This window comes from Colias eurytheme, chromosome 15, assembly GCF_061535395.1.
Source record: "Colias eurytheme isolate Ceu_HAF_F1 chromosome 15, ilColEury1 Martin Lab GWU primary, whole genome shotgun sequence".
In the NCBI taxonomy this organism is placed as follows: domain Eukaryota; kingdom Metazoa; phylum Arthropoda; class Insecta; order Lepidoptera; family Pieridae; genus Colias; species Colias eurytheme.
This window is the reverse complement of record NC_142994.1, coordinates 9,045,185-9,068,859: the sequence shown is the minus strand read 5'-3', so window position 1 is coordinate 9,068,859 and position 23,675 is coordinate 9,045,185. Positions and strand designations below refer to the sequence as shown.

At 31.0% G+C, this 23,675-nt stretch overlaps 1 protein-coding gene across 3 annotated transcripts; it reads right to left on the bottom strand.

The window, feature by feature from the left end:
* Nucleotides 1–8,036: 8,036 nt before the first annotated feature.
* On the bottom strand, nucleotides 8,037–21,821 carry LOC149902506 (cytochrome P450 CYP12A2-like). 3 transcript variants are annotated; one of them, XM_090110178.1, is made up of 10 exons: nucleotides 21,582–21,821; nucleotides 18,276–18,397; nucleotides 17,270–17,397; nucleotides 16,873–16,988; nucleotides 16,578–16,694; nucleotides 16,082–16,360; nucleotides 15,847–16,003; nucleotides 15,411–15,623; nucleotides 8,784–8,955; nucleotides 8,037–8,314 (listed from the first exon to the last, which is right to left on the bottom strand). In XM_090110178.1, exons 1-10 carry the CDS (start codon nucleotides 21,590–21,592, stop codon nucleotides 8,163–8,165), a joined length of 1,467 nt encoding a protein of 488 aa, XP_089966304.1. In that variant the 5' UTR covers nucleotides 21,593–21,821; the 3' UTR covers nucleotides 8,037–8,162. The 3 variants fall into 3 exon arrangements, with proteins under 3 accessions (XP_089966304.1, XP_089966306.1, XP_089966305.1); XM_090110180.1 differs by lacking the exon at nucleotides 21,582–21,821 and adding an exon at nucleotides 18,797–18,943; XM_090110179.1 differs by lacking the exon at nucleotides 18,276–18,397.
* Nucleotides 21,822–23,675: the final 1,854 nt, after the last annotated feature.

Below are 23,675 nucleotides of genomic sequence, written 5' to 3'. Positions count from 1 at the left end.
TGATTTAAGTTGCACATTCGGAGCTTGGTTCACTGTCGTGCTGTTAATTGCTACAGTTCTGAAAATATAATTATGTTTCTTTCATACTATGTAATTTCTATAAAATAATTGTCTATCAAAACGATATGGAACATGCGTTTTATATGCGTTGTTGTTAATTTTGATGACGACACTAATTCTAACTGCCTTTTTATAATTCTAATTGATGGCTATTAACGTCGTTAACATCAAATAATGATCTTTTAAAATTTTAATATAGATCTTGTAAATCTCATCAATAAAGCTCATCGTTCTTTAATTTAAATTCCAACGAAACAAGATATTAAAAATTTGCTAGAGCCCAATGATTTTCAAAGGTTTTCCATCCATGCATGCCAGATTTCGTATATTTGCAATTAGAGAAGTAATTTCAATCGATACATTCTTTTGCATATAAGAACGATATTTTTCCATAATATTAAATATAAAATGTACCAATAGTACGCAGCACATAAATCATCAATATGTCTTTAGCAATTAGCTAATTGTTTAGTTAAGATAAAAAATTATAAGCGGAGCAATCGGTAGATAATATGTCTTTGCAAGAAAGACAAATTCCACTTTATTATTAGATAATTATTAAGTAGAACAATAACAACACAGAAATAATTAATACTACTTATGCACTTTTAATGCAGAATAAACAAATTTCGAAAAACAATTTATTTTTTTGGCATATATCTCTAATTAATGATTGCTGACACTTATGTTTTTTTTGTGGTTAATTAATTTTATGAATAATTTGTGAAAATCTAAAGACAAATATTTTATTGTAGTACCATAAATTAAGATAAAATATTAAAATTCTAATATATTCTGTAGATAAGTAGGGATTGTAAGAATAAACAATTGAAAATATAACATTTGAATTTGAATTCGTATTTGTTTGTAGTGCACGTAAACGAAGAATTCCAACAAGAACTACGCATAATACGGTTCTAGAGTATCACGATAAAGGACTCTTACATGAATAATAAAAGATGCATCAATAATTATAAAATTTTCCTCACCTGATAAATGCTTTAGTTACAGCTGCAGACAGCGCCGTCTTCCCAACACCCAGCATGTTTACGCTTTACCTTTCGGCACACGATTGTTTACAACAAATAAATAAATCACAAATATTTCGTTGAACGCTTCACGTTATCTCATTCGTCATCATATCGCTGTATTTTCACTGATTATCTCGCAATATAATTTATATTTGTTTGTATGTGTAATGCTTGAACATTTACCGAGACGGGACGTAGTGTACTGAGATGAATACGAAGCTAAAATAATATGACCTTCGTTCCATGTTTTGTAAATCTAATAGCGTCCGACGAATTTAAATCACAGGTATTAGGTACTGCTGCGGTCAATACCGTAAGCCACTTTTTTATTCATGTTGTATTTATTGCACTTTTAGCTCTGGTTTATTTTGAAGAGATTCCAGCGTATAAGCAGGTAAAATATTCTCTCACCTTTTTTGGAGTTGGGTAGAGACTTTGCATAATATGTATTCATAGTTTTATTTTATTTATTAAGTCAATATTATAATATACTCAAAATAGAAACTCGATTGAACAAATATAAGTAGATATATAATTTGTTTATAACCATACAATAGTCCTGACACAGTGTATCTAGTTGCCCTAAAACCTCAAAAACGGCTTGCCCTATATTTATGAAATTTTATGCGTATAGGTATTCGGTGGGTCTGCGAATGGGATGTAATTTGTTTTTCATAGTGTAAATCTATGTGCTAAAGGTATCTTGGCAAATATTGTTTGCCGGATCAGTTAATAGATACGTGTATTATAAGGACTTTCAGTACATGTAGATATTTATAATTAATATACATACTTACGAAGATAATTTTATCAATTATTGAGTTATCGATTAATTTTTGCATACTGTATCGAAATAACATATTCATCTTTTATTTGTAAACAAATGTATCAGCAAATTACAACATGAATTACCTATAGATATAATAAGATATCGGCGATTAGCTTCACAACCGGTTGAGGTAAGGAGTGACCTCGTTCTTGATCTTAGATTTGCTATAAAATTATAATACACAACCTGTAATTATACTTATAACTGTAATTGCATTATAATAGGTACTTTGGATATTATAATATGTTGATCATAACTTTGATCACGTGTGCATTTCGTTTTAGAAGTATGGAATTATGAAATAATAATATGGTGCATGCATAATTTTTAATATTACCTATGATAAGAATTACACGTCACGTCACATAAAAATTCTGGTTGCGGAGAACTTTGTAAATGTAATGTAAATTGTAAATATATGAATTCAGTATAATATAAGTCAGATTGAGTTCATAATATGTATGATTTTATTTGAGTACGCTTACTTATTACCTGTCAATAATTTTACTAGCGTACCCACGCGAATTAGCCGGCATGAACATAATTTTTTGGACCTTTCAGTAATTAATCTTTTCTTAAATATGAAAAGGTTCGTTATAGTTTAGGAAAATGCTTTTATAGATAGAGATATAAGCTCGAGATCCTTTTTAGATCTTTTTGAATACTAGAATTTACATTTACTATATAATTTCGTCTTCATCAATTTAGACAGTGCACGCGAAGATAGGATTTTTGTTTTGAGATGAAAAGTTTTTTTTCGCAACCTGTTTTATTTACATACATAATTATTATGAAACAAATTAGAGCCTTTTATACTTCTTGATAGCTTTCAAGTAGTAAATAATTATAAAAATCGTTTCAGTAGTTACAAGAGCTATCATTTTTTTTATATTGGGCGCCTATGATTAAATTAAAGCAACTACTGGATAATTAAAAAAGAATCGTCTGTAAGATTAAAGGGGTTTGAAAATACATATATTCCACAAAAGTATTTCTCTTAGAATCACTGAAAATGTTTCTATTAATTATGTTGCTAATAACTTTTATGTCATCGTCTACAAAGGAGCTAGTAGCCTGATGGTAATTGCTACCACCACCCGTGAATATTTGAAGAGGGGTTCAGTCTTTTGTGGAATTTACGCTTCTACAAATGGATTGCTGATTTGAAAAGGTATGAGATAAACAAACGAAGACGACGACGGTCGACGACGATTGAAGACAGGAATAAAGGAAAGGACTTGGAAGGATAAGGAAAAGGAGACTAATGTAGGCTTTAACATATTATTAGAGTTAAGTAAATTATAAGACATTAGATATAAGTATTACAAACGCCAATAGTTGATGATTCATTTCCACTGAAAATTATTAAAATTCCATAAAATAATATGATTTAATTTTATTTCATAAAATGCTGAGTCTGCATTGTTCCACTAGCATCGATATTATAATTTCATGTACTTTGTTATTGATATGAAAAACAATTAAAACCCAAATAAGAATTACACAACATCAACAAAATATTTTACAACGAAAACTAATTTAAAATTATGTTATATATTGGCTCATAGATAACGGATGATGACTAATAGAACAAACTCAATATTTTAATTATTTCGGTTATATAAAGGCAATCAATTAATAAAATAAAATGGAGCAAGTCCAATAATTTTTATAGTATAACGTATAGTCTGTTGCTTATGTAACATTCGCTTTCAGTCATAACTTCTTGCCAGTAAAGGTAAAAACACCAATACTATGCAATGTAAGTTAAAAAAATGTGATAATTATTTTACGCAAATCCTATATTTTCAGAAAGGAATATATATACTAAAAGCCGAATGAGTTCAGTAAATTGTTGAAAATTAAAATCATTTATCATATTCAAGAGTTGCAAAACCAAAACTCTCAGTATCCAATTTACACAGGGTAAGGTCTGAAGATGATTTATTATTAAGGACTTAGGTCATGTGGGTGACACCCAGATGTTACTTTGAGCTAGGATGCGACGGTTTCAGTTGTAAATGGATATGCTACGTGCTGCGAATATTTGAGCTTTAATAAAACGTGAGCTAATTATGAGATAAATCTGTGTCTTCACAGTGTTTTTGTATTACTAATAGTTCTGTGTTGAATATAGTGTAGGGGTAGGCTATTAATAGTAAGATACAAACAAAGTACAGTTTAGTTCCGTATCATTTTCTAGACACAAGAACTTGACCATCTACACTGTAATTTTTCTCTAGGCAAATACATAGTACATAAACTGTGCTAGAGAGACTGAAAAATGTATTCAAATAGATTTTTTACAATATTATTTAACTTTCATGTTGTGATGTTAACAATTTTATCATTATTTCAATGCGTACTATTAGTGCATAAAAATTGGGAGTCAGATAATTGTCATTTAATATTTACAAATATCACTTCGTAAACTCTAAATATGGAAGGTCGGTCAATGTTACTGTTATCAGTTCATATCATACAGAGACAGATATAAATCTTCAATCAGTTTATCAGTATCATATCACGTGCCATTTACTACTTGTACTCCTCTTAATATTTTTATTACGTTGTATATTAGTCATACATCTTCCTTCTATTAATCTATGTTTAAAAATGGAATATCAGTTAAAAAAAATACAAACAATTCAGAAAGATATGTACCTTTTTAATATAAAATGGGTGCATACAATAATAAGGTATTATTGAAACCTAAAAATTATCTATAATATTAAATAAGCAGCAGGCAGATTTATTTTTTATTCCGAACTATTTCAGGAAAATTGTTAACACATATGCCCTATGTTTATTTATATGTGTGCACGTCATCACATTCTCATTTAAAATATTCGAGGTCGCAATCCAATTTGATTCATATACGCAAATTCCATACTAGGTTCGTTGAGTACAGGAGTTTATTGGCCATTATTATTTATCCAATTTAGTGGTTTCCTCTCAATTCAACACTTATATGGTTGTACCGTTTAGAGAACGCGTGAATTGAATATAGAGAACTTTACTATTAAATTCATTGCACTTACTTTCAGTAATTTTGCTCCATTACTCCGAAGAGTAAAACTTTGAAAAGTAATACCTAGGTATATGCACACATAATATGTTAAGGCTAAAGGCTACAAGGCACAGTCTGGAAGGTTAAAAGGTCTTTAAAATATTGTATTTGAACAAGTATTAAATTTCATAGATAAATACATACAGAACAAATATTTGTTGCTTCGTTACCGGAGTACACAATATTGTTTAATAATATTTATGGAAATAATATTATTACAAAGAAGATCCGAATTTTCTTAAGCCTAATTGTATCTCAAATTTATATCTATCCTAAGCAGATACTTTGGTATGAAATAAAATGTATATTTGGTATAAAATGTATTTTTAATAAAATAAACTGAAGGAATAAAGTAGTAATGACAAAAGTATTTTTTTATACTTGTAATTAAATCAACAATTTAAGAATAGGAATAAAAATAAAATTTAAATCAATTTTCTAAGGGAAATTAGATCGAGGTACTTAAGATGCTTTTACTACCTCGATGTCTCGTCACAAAATCTGTTAAGGACTTTCATTTTGTGAGTATATTTTATTAGCATTTTAATCATGCTAATAAAAAATAATAGGATCTAAAACATGTGTACTAAGGAAAATGTTATAGGTATCTCAGAGTCTTGTAAGTCTAAAATAACTGATAGTTTCATTGTATCTTAATAAAATACTCAAATTACTAGCATCCATATTTTTCCTATTTAGTCAATAATCTAATATGTCGGCCAAATGTTCGCTGGCAGATGTGTGATGTCGAGTTTTTCGTTCTTACTTCTTGTACATGCCAGTTTCCTCATAATGTTCTCACAGATTGCCAGAAATGTGAATAATATCATAGACAAAATGGAAGAAAACATTTATTGAAGTCAAACAAAACAATGAGGCACAAATTGTATACAAAAAAAGCATCCTTTTTGCTAGTTGAAGAAACATTTTATGAAGCTTACTTTCCTTTTAAAATTTTAAAATGTAACTTACTCATCTTTTTTCACTTTTAATTAACTAAATGTAATTAATATTTCGCAGGAAAATTGTATAATCTCACCGTTTACAAACGGTCGGCATTTTAAAATATACCGAAAATTCGTCTTTTTCCAAAATTCTACAAAAAGACGGTCGTTAACCGACGGAGCCCGACTTCGTGGGTCTCCTATTTCTGTGTAGTTTTAAAAAACACGAACCTAACCTAACCCACCCCATTATCCAAACCAAAAATTTCTGATTACGAATTTTCGGCATATTACAAAATGCCGACCGTTTGTAAACGGCAAAATATTACAATTTGCCTGCGACAAAATACAAGATGTCACAAGAAAGGAGAATCAACTGTTCTCATAAGGAAACAAAATTATTAAGCAGCTTGCGTATGACTTCAGTTGATGAATGATAACAATATTAATTATTTTTTATTCCGTTTGGTTGCTCTTCAAAAGATACACCTTATATTTTTTATAATGTGATGTAAAGTTATATCTTCGTGATTAATAGCGCTTCATAGGTAGGTACATAATATCTGACTATTTTTTTGTATTATCCTGATGAAAATTTTGAGTAAAACCATTTTAAGTGATAAACTAAAAAAAATGTATTCACCTTTTAGACTGGGGTAGAAGCCTTTGAAAATAATGAAAAGATAAAAAAAATCGCAGTCGGATGAAACCCATTAGAAAAGGAGGGGAATATGATAAAAATGTAAGGAAAAATAAATTACGGTCAATCCGAGTTCGGGAAGCGGGAGGGGGGAGCTTTTAAGAGAAAAAAATGGTTTCTCTCGATTTCCGACAAAACTACAAGTCCTATAGAAAAAAGTTCAATGGCAAAGTTGTAGGTAATTAAAAGTTCTACAACTTTTGTATTCACAATTTTTTCACATAACCTAAAAATTTAGGTGAAAAATTCAAAAAACCAAGTTTTTGGTCTTTTATTTCTATCTACTTCAAAATTTATTTTTTTTCTACGAAATTTGGTGGAAACTTACTTTATTATATCCCAAATACACTGTAATTTATTTGATTGAAAATATTTATTTTTTCGCCTTATTTTGAATGAATACCAAAAAAACAACCTAATTTTCAATCGAAAAGTCACCCGTCAAAATATCAGCTTTTTTCAAAAACTTGGGGTGCCTTTTATTCATTGAAATCTCTACTTTCATATGGTGTAAAAAAAAATAAACACCACCATAGTAAATGTTCTCAGGAAATGCATACAAACAGTGTGATAATGAGCTTTTACTAAATCAGGCACATTTCTTGAACTCTATATCTTCTCTTGTATCGGCTTTTCGGTAATATTTCAAAAGAAAAATAATTATCTGTTCTAAGTTTAATATTTTACAGCATATTCAAAAGCAAAATGATGTCGATAAAAACATTTCAGGTAGTTCGAGAAGTGTGCCTGATTTAGTAAAAGCTAATTTTCAGACTGTTTGTATGCATTTCCTGAGAACATTTTACTATGGTGGTGTTTATTTTTTTTACACCATATGAAAGTAGAGATTTCAATGAATTAAAGGCACCCCAAGTTTTTGAAAAAGCTGATATTTTGACGGGTGACTTTTCGATTGAAAATTAGGTTGTTTTTTTGGTATTCATTCAAAATAAGGCGAAAAAATAAATATTTTCAATCAAATAAATTACAGTGTATTTGGGACATAATAAAGTAAGTTTCCACCAAATTTCGTAGAAAAAAAATAAATTTTGAAGTAGATAGAAATAAAAGACCAAAAACTTGGTTTTTTGAATTTTTCACCTAAATTTTTAGGTTATGTGAAAAAATTGTGAATACAAAAGTTGTAGAACTTTTAATTACCTACAACTTTGCCATTGAACTTTTTTCTATAGGACTTGTAGTTTTGTCGGAAATCGAGAGAAACCATTTTTTTCTCTTAAAAGCTCCCCCCTCCCGCTTCCCGAACTCGGATTGACCGTAATTTATTTTTCCTTACATTTTTATCATATTCCCCTCCTTTTCTAATGGGTTTCATCCGACTGCGATTTTTTTTTGTTTCAAAAATTATCTACTCTAGTCTATTTATTTAAAATATATATAAGTAAATAATTTCCCATTATATCTAAATAAGAGTTATTGAGCTATTTACAAGTCACTTCATAAGAAATGTAAGCAAAAATTTATTTTTATAGAAATAAATTAACTATCACAGATTATTATTTAATATTCACAACTCTTTAAGAGTAAAAGGCAAATCCCCAACAATATAGTTAGATATTGCAACTTCTACTTTAGCGGGAGGTCCGTGCCATTCTAAGTGGAAACTACTAAACATTTTGTGAACAAGTGACTCCATTTCTAATTGTGCTATACGCCTCCCTGAAAAAAAAAATAAGCTAGGTAAATAGAAGCTTAAAAATCTTTGAATAGTTCATTTTATTAGTAGAAAATCAGGATCTCTGAGCAGATGTATTGTCTAATAAATTGATAATTTTGGAAAAATAGTTCCAGCAACAATAATAAAATACTTGACAAAGAAAATAGTTCTAATGAGATTAAACATATTTGAGAAAAAAGTACACTTTTCATTTATGGTAACACTAGCTTTCCGCCCGCGGCTTCGCCCGCGTTTTCAAAGAAAAACCTGTTCCCGTAGGATTTCCGGGATAAAACCTATCCAAATTTCATGCAAATTGGTTCAGTAGTTAAGGCGTGATTGAGTAACAGACAGACAGACAGAGTTACTTTCGCATTTATAATATTAAGTATGGATTGATAAAAAACACAAATGACAAATTAAAAACTGAAACTGTTTAACTATCCCCTAAATTAATTTCTAGAACATTACCAATACAACTGCGAGTTCCAAAACCAAAGGGATTATATACGAAGGGATGTGCGCTGCTATAATGTAGAGGATCACTTTTGTCAACAATCCATCTCTCCGGAATGAATTCACTCGCACGAGGGAAATGTTTATCTTGCTTGCAGAGGACCTCGTGGTTTAGTATGGCGAAGGTCTGTGAATAAAAATATGACGATTTTTATTTTTGCTCAGTTTAGTTGGATAAAAGTTTTCGAAGTGAAACTTCTTTAGGTGCTAAGATATCAACGTCGCGTCATGGCAATACCGTCATGGCATGGAGTAAGGCGACGATTTTGGTCTCTTTGAATCATTCTGACACGGGTGCTCGGCACACACGCTCTTTTTAACTTTTATAATTATAATGATCGAGGGTGATAATTTGCAGGACAAAAATTTTTTATTTTTTATTTTTAATAAGACATGTTTCTTTCAAACTCAAACTCAAACTCAAACTCAAACATTTATTTATTCAATTAGACTTCTTAAAGAAGCACTTTTGAAACGTCATTACATATTTTAAAATTTACCACCGATTCGGAAAGCAGTATCTACGGAGAAGAACCGGCAAGAAACTCCATAGTTGCTCTTTTAAATCATGTCAGTTTTACAATTTTACAAAATACATATGTAACAACATATAAGTATTGTAATAACATGCCAAAGAACTGTCCTGTGGTTTTTACGCGACAACCCTCCATGGGTTTTTATCGTCCATATATTCCTGAATACTGTAGTACGCTCTCTGAACTAGTACATTTTTTATATAAGTTTTAAATTTAGAACTACTAAACTCTTTAATATTATGAGGAATTCTATTGTAAAAGCGTATACCTTGACCCATAAATGAATTTTTAACTTTAGCTAATCGGAAAAATGGCATTTCAATTCTATTTCTGTTCCTTGTGCCATAACAGTGTCTATCTCCTACTCTTGTGTGTAAGTCGGCGTTTTTGTGTACATGCAAAATATTATTAAATATATACTGTGATGGTACAGTAAGGATACCAGTATTCTTAAAGAGATCTCTTAGTGAGTCCCGAGCACGTAAATTATATATAGAACGAATGGCTCTTTTCTGTAAGATAAATATAGTTTCTATATCTGCTGCCCTGCCCCATAGTAGAATTCCATAGGACATAATACTATGAAAGTAGCTGAAATAAACCAATCTAGCTGTATCTTCATCGGTGAGATGCCTTACCTTTCGGACTGCATATGCTGCTGAACTGAGCTTACCTGCAGCGGTGTTGACATGGGCTCCCCACTGTAGTTTCTCGTCCAATGTTAACCCAAGAAATACAGTCGATTCTGTAGGGTGTAATACCTCCCCGTTCAAGGTAATATTTCTGCTTAACTTTTTAACGTTTGGTAGTAAAAATTCAACACAAGTTGTTTTTTTGGCATTTAATAATAAATTATTAGCAGTAAACCAGTCGGATATGTGTAAAAGAGCACTGTTCACTTCGTCAACATTTGGGTCATGCCTATCCACATTAAATATTAATGAGGTATCATCTGCAAACAGAACTATTTCACACCTATCCCGTAAATAATAAGGTAGATCATTGATATATACCAAGAACAAGAAGGGTCCTAAAATAGATCCCTGTGGAACACCAATGTTAATTGACGCACCGCTAGAACGTTCTCCATTAACAACTACAGTTTGTATCCTATCATGCAGGTATGAGGCTATGAGGTTCTGAGCTTGTCCTTTAATCCCATAGTGATTAAGTTTACGCAATAAGGTACAATGTTCAACGCAGTCAAATGCCTTGGAGAGGTCACAAAATATCCCCAAAGCATTTTTTGAGTTTTCCCATGCCTTATATATATGTGTTAGTAGTGCAACTCCAGCATCTGTGGTTGAGCGCCCCTTTGTGAAACCAAACTGTTTGGTGTGCAGCAAATTATTAGATGCAAAGTGACTAGTCAATTGGTTTAATATTAACTTTTCGAATACCTTACTTAATGTTGGTAAAATCGAGATAGGTCTATAGTTGTTACAGTCTTCTTGATCGCCTTTCTTAAATAGAGGTATAACTTTACTAAGCTTTAATAAATTAGGAAATGTACCATAGTCACAACACTTATTAAATATAAAAGCTAAATTGTTCGCAATATTTTCTATTATATTATTAACTAAATTTACGGACATTCCCCAAAGATCACAAGTATTTTTTAAATTTAGTGTCTTAAAGGCTGTAACAATATCATTAGCAGTTACGTGTCGCAATTCAAATAATGTGCTGCACCCCGCAACATGGTCCCTCAAAAAGGTCTCTGCAAGTGCTGAAGACGAATTTAAATTATTAGTAATGCTAGCAGGGACACTACTAAAGAAATCTTCAAATGCAAGCGCAACATCAGCATTTTTGTCAATAACCATGCCATTATTAACAAGTTTTATGGTATTACTTGATTTGCTTTTACCCATTTCACCATTAATAATAGACCAAACTGTTTTAACTTTATTATCGGAGTCGCGTATTTTATCTCTGATATACAAACGCTTCGCAGTAAAACAAACGATTTTAAAAGTTTTTGAGTAATTTCTAACATAACTAAGAAACGATGGGTCTTTATTATATTGCTTCATACCATATAACTCATAAAGAACGATCCTACACCTATGTATGCTAGGTGTCGCCCATTTACTAAATGGTAAATCCTTGGTAATATTTAAAGATTTAACTTTAAATATTTTTTCAAATTCATTATGCACTAAATTAAAAAGATTTTTAAACATTTCACAAGGATTATTATGACAGGATTGATCATTCAGTACGGGCAGGCTTTTATTAATATTATCTCTAAATTTATTAATGCCTTTTTTAGTTATAGGCCTAACATTAATTCTTTTAAATTCAGGTAAACAATCCCATTCAAAAACTACTTTCTGGCCACAGTGATCCGAAGTGAGTGTATTGAGAATATTTTTCTCTAAACAGTTGCAGTCGCAGTATATATTATCAATACAGGTTGCAGAAGTAGGTGTGATTCGTGTGGGTTCATTAAAAAGTTTATACAGATTAAATGACTGAAACAAATTTACAATTCGTGTTGCCGTTTGTGTTTGTAAAAGTATATCAATATTAAAATCACCACATACTATAACTTTTTTTTTACTCCTACTTAAACGCTTTAATATTTCTTCCATGACTGTCTCAAACATATTATAGTCACTGGAAGGGGGTCTATAAACGCAAACAATAATATAACGCTCCAGCTCCACACAGGACAGTTCAATGGTCCGTTCTACAGAAAGGCTAACAATGTCAGTTCGTTCCTTGCATTTTAAACTATTGTGTACAAAAATAAGAGAACCTCCATGAATAGCGTTTGTTCTAAAGTATATACTTTTTAATTTATAATTATCAATATTTATTAACAACTGACATTGTTTAAGCCAATGTTCTGTTACACAAAATATTTTAATTCTATTATGATTTAAAAATAATTCTATTTCTAATAATTTGCTAGCCAAGCCTTGAATATTTTGATGCACAATAGAAAAAGACTGCTTAGCTGTTGTCTTATAAACTAGTTTAAATCTAGCTTAGGGCTAGATTGTCTGTCAACACTTAAACTAGGTTGATGTATATAATTACTACTACATAAAATTATAGTAGATCCAGGGTCTGATACTAAACATGTACCAGACTGGTTAATAATTTTATATGCTATTAACATAGCAAGTTCTCTCTTATATCTAAATGGCAGATACACTGTATTCTTTGTCAAACAAAAAGATTTAATACAAGAATTTATGTCAAAATATATAAATGCATCACTATGATGATTTGTTAAATTATATAATTTCAAGTTAATATTATAGATAAATTTATATTGATTTTGTGTCAAACCAGGCAAATATGGTAATGTACACAACATAAATTTGCATTTTGTCTCACTACTAATTTTTAACATTTTTTGAAATCCTATATCTATGTCATGTTTTTTTAATTTAAAACTATCTCCATATAATATAATAACAATACTATTTTCATTAAAAGTAAAACTATCTAATGAATTCATGATATATGTAAATGAACTATTAGGAGTACAAAAATTAGTTACTTTATGCCCCAAATTGTTTCGTGTTAACAATCCTGATTCTTAAATCTGAAATACGTTTATTATGTCATCATATAATCGTTTTAATCGTATTATATCTATTACACAATAGGTCTTAAATATTCGCTATCTTAGCTAGTGAATAATTTGCGAAATATAATCCGATAAAAACTTATTTATTTTTTTATTTATACTCTTTATTGTGCTGCCAAAATACATAGAATACAAACAAAACTTATTCTAAGAGAAAAACAGCACAGAAGGCGGCCTTATCACTTAAGAGTGATCTCTTCCAGGCAACCAACTGATAGAAGGATAAATAATAAACTAGAAATAGGAGGTAGGTAGGTAGAAAGTATACGCAAAGATAAATAAATAATAATGTTATACAAAGATAACAAAATACTATTAAATAAAGATTATAAATAAACTAAATACTATAAAATAAACACATACATAAACAAAAATAAACATAACATAAGTAAAAATATATATATATATATATATATATACATTTACATACATATGAATACATATACATATAAAATAATAAAAGACAAAGGACAAGGAGTCATTAAAGAAATAATATACATATTATAATACATATAATGAGCTAAATATGCTATACCGAGTCAAAAGCCAAATTTAAATAATGATTTCGGACGAGATTTTTAAAACAAGTAAGGGATTGGGCTTGTCTGATGTTTATCGGCAGTTCATTCCATAGGTTTATAGCAGTGACTGTAAAGGAATTACCAAAGTAATGAGTGCGACGAAAAGGAGTAGACAGAACAAGCCTATCGACCGAACGAAGAGAATAGCTTTCACAATGCAGGAAGTTGAATTTCGTTTTAAGATAGGAGGGGGTCTTAGGGTCAAAAAGGATACGATACAGGAGAAGCAAATAATGCACATTCCGGCGAAGACGAATTGGGAGCCACTTGAGTTTCTTGCGGAAAGAGGAGACGTGGTCGTATTTACGGAGACCAAATACGAACCGAATACCGTAGTTCTGAAGTCGCTCAAGTTTGTCTAGTTGCTCAACTGTTAAATCAGGAAAGCATGCATCAGCGTAATCAATAATGGGAAGGAGTAGGGACTGTGCTAACATAATTTTTGTCGGTATGGGTAAGAAGTTACGCAGACGTCGTAGAGAACTAGACGCGGCGTAAAATTTCCGACCAAGTTCTTGAATCTGGTGAGACCAAGATAAAGTTTGATCTAAGTGAATACCTAAGTTTTTAACATGCTTACTAAAAGGTATTATAACACCGTTAATATGTACAGCAGGCAATATACCCCAGTCAACCTCAGATATTTGGTAAGGACTACCAACTACAATAACCTGGCTTTTTGCGGGCCGAATTGATCGCACCAAATGACAATAGGCATGACGAAAGATTTTGAAATCCTCTTCCATAATGTGTGTATACGTTTACTATACAAGAAAAACCCTATATTTCGGTAATATACTTAAATTTAACGAAGATTAAAGCCATTTTTCAAAAAATATTTAATATCTGTGCCAAAACAGCTCGCAGGTGTCATGGCGTAGGCGTGACGTCAAACTTTGGTAAATACGTAATTATTTGTACGCATTGTGAAGAAAATTAAAAAAGTCTTTATTTAATATGTGTTATATAAACGAATTTCAAAGTTTATGAGTGGTGTGCAGTATTGCAGTATGAATCCACATAAAAATAATGCTCAAAAATGTGTTAGTAATTATTTCAAGTGAGAAATAATAAGAAATGATTGTATAAAGTTGGTGCGGAGAACCCCGAACCACGTATTCGTGAATTCCCAATTGTATTTCTGTTCTGAGTCGATAAAGCATACGTGAAACAATAGAAAATAAATAAAAATGCGTATTCTCAACATATTCATAACAACAAAACACATCTGACGCGAGTTGTTTACTTATGCGTGACGTCACGCGTGTTTTAGTCAAAATGGCTAACTGCATGATTTCAATGTTTTATTTTATTGATAATCTCATTAATCTTAATGGTTTTAAGATTTCTAAGTCACTATATTGAATTTATTTATTGTACATTTTCCCTTAAAAACACTAATACGATCATTTATGGATACTGTCGTCATGCCTATTTTAGCCAGTTCATTGTTAATAAAATGAACAGCATTTGGTAGTTCATCGAGCGTAGAATGGGTATAAATTTGTAAGTCGTCAGCAAACATATGGTAGGGAGAAGTTAATTGAGAAGTGAGATTATTTATGAAAATGGCAAAGAGAAGAGGTGACAAGACGCCACCCTGTGGCACACCGGCGGAAACTGCGCACCAAGTTGACTGTTTTTCATCCAACAAAACACGCTGCCACCGATCGCCCAGGTAACTTGAAAACCAATCAAGAACTGTCGATGAAAAGTTAATGAGACGAAGCAAACTCAGCAGAATATCATGATTTACCATGTTGAAGGCATTGCTAAAATCAAGAAGTGCTAAAACTGTGAGTTGCTTGCTATCCATACCGTAACGAATGTCATCTGTAACTTTAACAAGTAAACTTACATCAACTGGCACCTGATATCCCAATAAATTATATTCCTTTGTTAGTTTCCTCAAATTGGCTGGTACTACAGGTATCAATCGTAATGCTTCTTTTATACAAGCTTTTAGATATGATTGTTTGGGATCCCCAGATAGTATTTCTTCCCTTAATTTATTTTGCTTTTCGGGATTTGAAGCCAAATAATAAAATATGGATATCATCACATTCGCTACCTGTAGAGAAATATTAAAATAAATTAAGTTTAATATTATGTTTGGGTTGAGATGACTGATAACAGTCACTGTTTCATAGTTATTCATTGGTTTTCACATAGATTTTATGTGAAAATATGTTATGCATCACTATTTCCTTCTATCATTATAAAACCTGACGAATATTTCATTTCACATTATTGACAAATTTTTATTCCTAAGTTTCACTGTATTTCGAATTTACCGTATCTACTCCAGCAAATAGCGAGTCTCCTGCCATCAGATGCGCCGTGTTTTCATCTATGTCCAATAGTTTCTCTAAGATACTCTTATCGTCATCGTTGCTAACAGGACATTTATTAATTTCTTCTATTCTTTCTTTTATAAAATATCGAGTAAGACTGAAAACAGAATTTAACAATATAATAGAAACAAAAATAGTATTTGCAATACATCATTAAAAACAATTTTTAACGTACTTTGATTGTTCTTCGTAACTTTTCATGGCTTTTTTGAACATTTGTGTCGGATAATACCGCCAAAGACTGGGTTTTAAATCTAGTTCTTCAGCCACATGGAAAACTTCTTGAACATTCTTGATGAGTTTTCTAACAGGAGAATCTTGGGGGAGATTTGGATCAAAGCAATTTAGCCTCTTTCCCAGAGCCACTACAGCGACTGCTTCCAAAGACCACAAATTTACATGACTCCTCATGCCACCTTCCACCATTTTCTTTTCATTTAGTTTTGATTTCAGCCTAGAATAAACAGTTTGGCATATTATTTTTATCACGTAAAATTAAAATTCGAATACGTTTATATGTAATAGGAACAGCGAATATTTATCATAATTTAGATTAAAATCTCTTAAGCTGTTGTCTATAATATAGAAAATAACAATAATAGCTTAATGCCGTTTCTAATTAGTAAATTTTGTGATAATTACATAGTATATTATAATTATGATTACATTACCTGCTTACCATATCCTCAGCTACTTCGTCTAAGATTTTTGTGTAAAGTTTTACTCTCTTTGGATGCAACATTATTGGGTTTACTTTTTTCCGTATCTTTTTCCAATCTTCTCCTCGTCTGAAATAATCATTTGTAGGTACATCGCTAATTATTATTTTTTTTATTTTATTGCATACTTAAGTTTCATATTAATTTAACAACAAAAATGCAACTTTTTTATAAGACTATGGAGGAAATACAACGACATACAATGTATACAAAATATATTGTATGTCGTTGTAGTAAGGAAACTTACTCTGTAACTAGCCCTGTACTTTCTGATGGATTTCTATTTTTGTTATATTCTTTTCTATAGTATTCTAGAGATTTGAATGCGGGTCGATCCGGTAAAGCATCTTCCCCTCGAAGAACCTAAAAAGCATGAATTAAATTATCAACTATAGTTTAATTTAACGTTATATTGAATAAGTTGGTTAGGTTAGAACAATACCACGTATTAAAGTATTTTTAATTTTAACGCTAGTATCTATTACCATTATCAAGGCATGATAATATAATTTATCAACGAAAGGTATCCCAGCCAGTACTACATTTCTTAAAACATACAGTTGGAATATGAAATTGATAAGAAAAAGTATTTTGACAATAAATTATTTTATTTTAGTTGTGCTTTTTATTTCGTAAAACCATACCTGTTCGATTGCTTCAGCATCAGTAACATGAACGATTAATGCCGGTAGTCCCAAGAACTGCATTCTTACAAGAGGACCGTACTGTTCGTATAAAAACTTAATAACTTCTTTTTGAGACCTTAAAGATTCTAAAATATAGATTTTTAGGTAAATAATTAGTGCATTGGTACTTAGGTAATATTACGAAATGATTTTGGGTACGTCCTTTTAGAATGGTATCGTAGGTCTTATTACTCTACTTTGCCCTTATCAATGAGCTTCCATAATACAGAAACAGTAAAATTCTACATTTTTGGTAAAATTGTCTCAGCTTTATAGAATTTATCCAGTGCTAATATATGCAAAAAATGTAATCTTCAAAACTCTCACAAAATCTAAAATTTCCAAATGTAATGCGTAAGTATTTCGATAACAAAAACTTGATTAGATTCTGTTTTTATACATACTTATTTTAAATACTTTTTCTGATTTCTTCTATTCATGGTTGTTTTATTTTAATATGGATTTAATTTCGGTATTTTTTATTGATTAATTTTGATGACCTACAAAGAAAAACATTTACCTACTTGTAATTACAAAACGTTTTTCTTCGTACGTCAAAAAAATCATTTATAAACAGGTGTTGAAGAATGATTTGCTGTACTGATAAGGTTTTGTTTACTTGTCCCCGTGACTTTCAGACAGACAGATTTTTATTATAATACTAGCGGCCCGCCCCGGCTTCGCCCGTGGTACATATGAAAAATAGATGTTGGCCGATTCTCAGACTTACCCGATATGCACAGAAAATTTCATGAGAATCGGTCCACCCGTTTCGGAGGAGTATGCAGACTAACATTGTGACACGAGAATTTTATATATAAGATGTAGCGTACAATCTACATCTGTGCATTTTGCAGATAATCCTTAACTAACATAAATAATAAGTATAATTAAAAGTATTTTTTTATCAATTAAGGACTTGTTACAATATTGAGAGTAATAGCAAATAACTTGAGATACATACTTCTAAAAAGAAAGTGATGCAGTTGTCCTATTATTGGCAATGAAGAGGGGCCTGGAATTTCTTGCCATGGTTTGATATCAGTCTTTTTGTCATTGACTACCGCTGCTTTGACAGCTATGGATCTATTAAATAAATTAAAACCATTAACAATTTTATTAAATAATCACTTATGAAATAAAATAATCATTCGGTTCCATTAAGATCCGGTTTACTTTATTTAAGATTTTTTTCTTTTCGCATTCATTAATTTATGCTTTTTGTCTCTTGTACAATATATATTATAAGAAATGAAAAAGTAATATAGATATTTTATCGGTGTATTATGTCGAAGAGACCGACATATATACAATACATATCTTCTCTTCTAGTAAAATTCCAGCTAATGGCTATATATTTATGTAGTGTAGTACATATATGTGTTTTGGTAGTGGATACCACAGATTTATTAAATGCAAAGTATACCTAATAGGTTATTCGTTAAGAAGATATTTAACCAATGATAAAATAATATCAAAACTTACCTAACAGTTTGTGTTCCAGCATAGTTAAAAATCACCGCGCGTCTCAACGTTTGCATATTTATTATCTTGTTTTTAACAACATGTATAATATTATCGTTCAGACGAGTGTTCACTCGGCAACGTGAAGCGTGTGTGATATTTATAGCGGTTGCCGAAATTTTGGCGCGTTTTAGTTAAAGGGTTATACCTATCAGCTGACCGGTTTCGCTCATTGTAGTTTTATTGACCTTGATTTTGAATTTGTTTGGGAGTTTTGATTTTTATATTTATTTTATTAGTAAATTATATGTTTATTTATCAGCTGACCGGTTTGGTTCATGACATTGGTATTATGTATTAGGGTAAGTAAAAATGTAAAGCACTACTTTTTCTTTTCAACTTTAGAAAATGAAAAAATTGAATGAAATAATACCTAATTAAATTAATTTTTTGGGGTGTCCCGATCCACTCAACGTGAAAGTTTTTTAATATGGCATAATGCCTATGTCTTCTTTTTTAGCTCTGTTATACCTACGACCTGTAAGGATCATAAAGTCCTGAATAAATGTAAAAGAAAAAGGTATTTTCAATAAGCTTAATCTATTTGGTTCGAATGAAGGCACGTTCAATCCAGTCGCATAAATATTGTGCAATTCTCTTACCTATATAGAAGAATGTAGAAAAACTTGAAACAAAGTTATTGATGTTATTTAAAATTGTATTAAGATTGTGTCATTATTCTAAGCATGTATAATAAGATGTAGATTTAATAACAGGCAAATACAAAATGCCTTTATTTTGTACAGATACAGTTTATCATACTAATGCACAACCATGTGTTACAAAAATGTTTAAAAAACATCGGGAAGAATAGAGAAGACCATCATAGATACTAATGCAACTGCAAGCTCAAAAGCTGAAAGGAAAAAGAGGAAATGCACATTTCCATAGTATGAGCAAGGGGTCATACTATCTCGCAATCATTGTTCTGGAATGTATCCCCCCCGGGAATTGATTCTAAGACATCGATATCAACTCATATCTAATGGAAAATTTCATCTGATTTAGATAAGATCGATTTTGTGTGACATTTAAAACCTTGATTGTTAAGATTGTGTCAAAAAGTTAAAAAGAAACGAAAAATAATAACAATTGATAAAATCAAGCTTATTTTATTATTATATTATATTAAAAAGTTAATTAAGACTTCAAATAATTCGCGGCTAACAAACTAACAATTATTACGCAAATACAGGTAAGAAACTAATTAATGTCTAGGAGTAACGGTACCCAATGATTAGGCTGAATTAGATAACATTAGTATTAATATAATGTTATCGTTGTTATTGTTATCGGCTTATCATATGTACCTAATGTGAATGAAATTTACACTCAAATAGGATTTTTTTCTATTAATGTCTATATAGGGGCATAAGAGACGATGGCACATGAAGTACCTACCTAGCCTTTTTATCAAGATCCACATACAAGCAATTAAAAGCAAGTGTAGGCAGTTTCTATGTTCGATTGAATGTGTTTTTCTAAGAATATATCCAAATATTAGCTATTATTTAGACTTGTCTGATTATAGCAAATTTTGGTATTACCTTAATAATAATTACAGCATTTTCAATATATAAAATATCATAATAACAACGACAACCACCGAGTTCTTCGTCGAATTTATCAATTATACTAAGCCTATAATGAATAATATATGTGAAATGTATGAAAACTGTAAACGATTACCTGTGCAGAGCTTTTAGAGTCAAACAGGAAAATAATCGGTCGCCGACCAAGCGCTCTATTCAGTTTTATTATTGTTCCGTAATTTGAATAGAGATGGCTTTGAAATTCATATCCACTGCAGTCGTATAATGGAGAAGCAATAGTGCTAAGTGAGACGGTTATAGCTATATTTTATGTTCCGTACTTATTAGAGCATTATAGAAACAAATTGTTCTTCGTTTAATAATTCAGAAGGATAATATATTTTTATGACCAACAATTGTTTTGCACGAAGTTTAGGATACATAAACTATTCTGAATTTAGATGTAGAAAGCAACAGGGGAAAATGAAGTTAAATGTATCGTATATTTTACAATTCTAATACTCTAATTTCATTTAGAACAAATACACATTTCATTAAATCTGAGTTACACTAAAAACGTTCTCAGTTAATTACACCATAATTCAGTTGAAGGACGGCAATATACACGTGTTTAATAAACAAAGTCTGGTAAATAATGTTCTGAATGCCTCATGTTATAACTTGGGCTATCAAAATATTTAGAAAACCCTTTCGAAATGAATTCCACAATATTTAATATCTCGGGTAGACCAACCAAGCAAATCAAGGGTCAAATCTCTTTAATATGCCAGTTTACCCTTAGTTTACATGACAGAGAATTTACACATAATTAAATATATGTATGAATTCGTATTCTCTATGAAGATAAACTGGGTCTGTCCCAAGAGTCGTATAGTTTGTGAAGGTTGAAATGTAAAAGTCCCCTGAAATTCAAATTATCTTCTGATTTTATGATATGACAACCATATTATTAAATTGCAATTGAATTGAAATTTTGCAACGTAAACAAACTTATGCGCCTCATAGTAATGGAATCGTTAAAAAAATTTAATTAATTTGTAACAAGTAGGTACTTAATAACGCGCATAGGCTCGATCTAAGAGCTCTTCGTTCCTCTTCATTAATATCAAATATGATTAAATTAAAATTGTCAAGAAGAAGAAGTAATAAACTCAAGCCAGCATAAATTATTATCATTTGATAATGATACTTACGTTTGAGGCATTGCTAACACTTCCCGCAAGGAATCTGGCTTCTTCTATTTTGATACACGCCTTAAGCCTTTTGTTGTGCAGATTTAAACTTTTGCCGTCTTTTATTCGCTCAGATTTATTACGAACGAGATAAAACAACAAAGGTCTTACGTAAGCTCCTCGGAAAGAAAATTGTATTGCGAATTTTTTAAATCGCTGTCGAGTTACAATGAGAATACTTGAAATACGATGAAGCTATGAGCCTTGTGCTTCAACGTTTTATAGTTTTTCCTATTCCATATCTATATAAAACCCGTTTCATTAGAGAAACGAATCTTAAGTGGCGTCGCTTATCATTTCCTCGCTTACACACGGCCGTATGGTATGCATAAAAAATAGGGTAAAGTAAAATCACTAAAATGTTTTTGATTTTCCCTATAATAGTTTTCATCCAACATTTACAATGACAATTAGGAGGTATGCGATAGTAAATAATATTTTATTGGGATTTGACATAATATGTTCTTTGGGAAAAGTTGTTCAGTTTTATGGGCTCATTACGAGTATTATGGGGATTTTGTTGCAGTCTGTATACGTAAATATCAAATATAAATACACAAATGTCAAATACCATAAAAAAATAGTTTGTAAACAAACAAATTAAAATAATAAATAAAATAATTATCAATTTATGTTATTTTTATTTTCTTTTTTGCTGACCCTACCATCTGTCAAAGTCAGCTTTGGACGCCATTTAAGATTCGTTTTTTTAATGAAACGCGTTTATTATAATTACATACATATAATAAAATACATTGAATTTTTTTTAAATACCTAATACTTGGGGCGTGATCTACAATAGATACCGAAGCAAAAAATTAAAGTAGGTAGTTGAGTCTCGTGTCTGTATCCGTACGAGGTAGGTATATGCAAAGATAGCAATTATTAGTCATAACTTGTTTACGTGTTACAATTGCTGCTGCTCGCTCGGTTCGATTGCTGTTGGGTTTTATGCCTAGCGGCCATACGCCGAAGGATGAAACTAATGCGTTTGCGCATAAGTATCTTATAATTAATAGCTAATACGATCTTACAATGTTGCAATGCAGTAGTACCACAGTATTACAATATTATTTCCTACAGTAAGGAAGTCGCGCGATGCCGCCACCAGCGTAGGTACTTACGCTGCCACACTAGGGTTGCAACAAATGGGAAATAAAACAATTGTGATTATTAATATTATGATGAAATCATTTATTCATATTATGTACATTCAAAATAATTGCGATTATTAAATCTGATGTAATTATTTGTTCATAAATATATAATTATTAATTACAGATATTGCACTGCTAAATATTATTTACGTGGGTCGTGGACACTTTATTTTTGAATGTTCTTAATTGTATATTATAACATTTAACTAAGTAATGCATTCGCATTGGGATGTACAATCTGAGTAGAAAATAATGAGGACAACATATACATCGCTTTGATTTTAATTCAACAGATACAATTAATACAATCTTTCTGAAATATTGTTTCCATACGGGATTTCAATGTAGATTTACATCCGTAAACGGAACAGTTTGTGCGCGCCATAATAGAATATGTAAGTACCTATCTATACTAATATTATAAAGCTGAAGAGTTTGTTTGTTTGTTTGTTTGTTTGTTTGTTTGTTTGTTTGAACGCGCTAATCTCGGGAACTACTGGTCCGATTTGAAAAATTCTTTCGGTGTTAGATAGCCCATTTATCGAGGAAGGTTATAGGCTATATATCATCACGCTACGACCAATAGGGGTGGAGCCACGGGGGTGAAACCGCGCGGAGCAGCTAGTGTATAATAAAATTATTACACAAAAAATACGACTGCGTCGTCCTTTCAGAGCAAGGCAAACTAAGCGTGTTTGCCTTACGCGGCCCGCGTCGCCCGACAACCCGCCAGTTCCCCTCCGTTTCTCTGCACAAGTACATTCGCTTCCGTACTGTATAGATATTGTAATACTGTGGTAGTACTATGAGTGAGGAGATTTAAATGCAGAATGTGGAGTTTTCTGTGGACTTGGAAAGCTTGGAAGCCGAAAAAAGGGAACGAGAAGAAGATGATGAT

Excerpts from the sequence above, each read along its gene's own strand:
- LOC149902506 (XM_090110180.1), bottom strand. The coding sequence starts at position 18,852 with ATGCAAACGTTGAGACGCGCGGTGATTTTTAACTATGCTGGAACACAA. Across the intron at positions 18,398-18,796 it reads GCTGGAACACAAACTGTTAG|ATCCATAGCTGTCAAAGCAG; the intron begins GTAAGTTTTGAT and ends TTTATTTAATAG. Across the intron at positions 15,624-15,846 it reads TATTTGCTGGAGTAGATACG|GTAGCGAATGTGATGATATC; the intron begins GTAAATTCGAAA and ends ATTTCTCTACAG.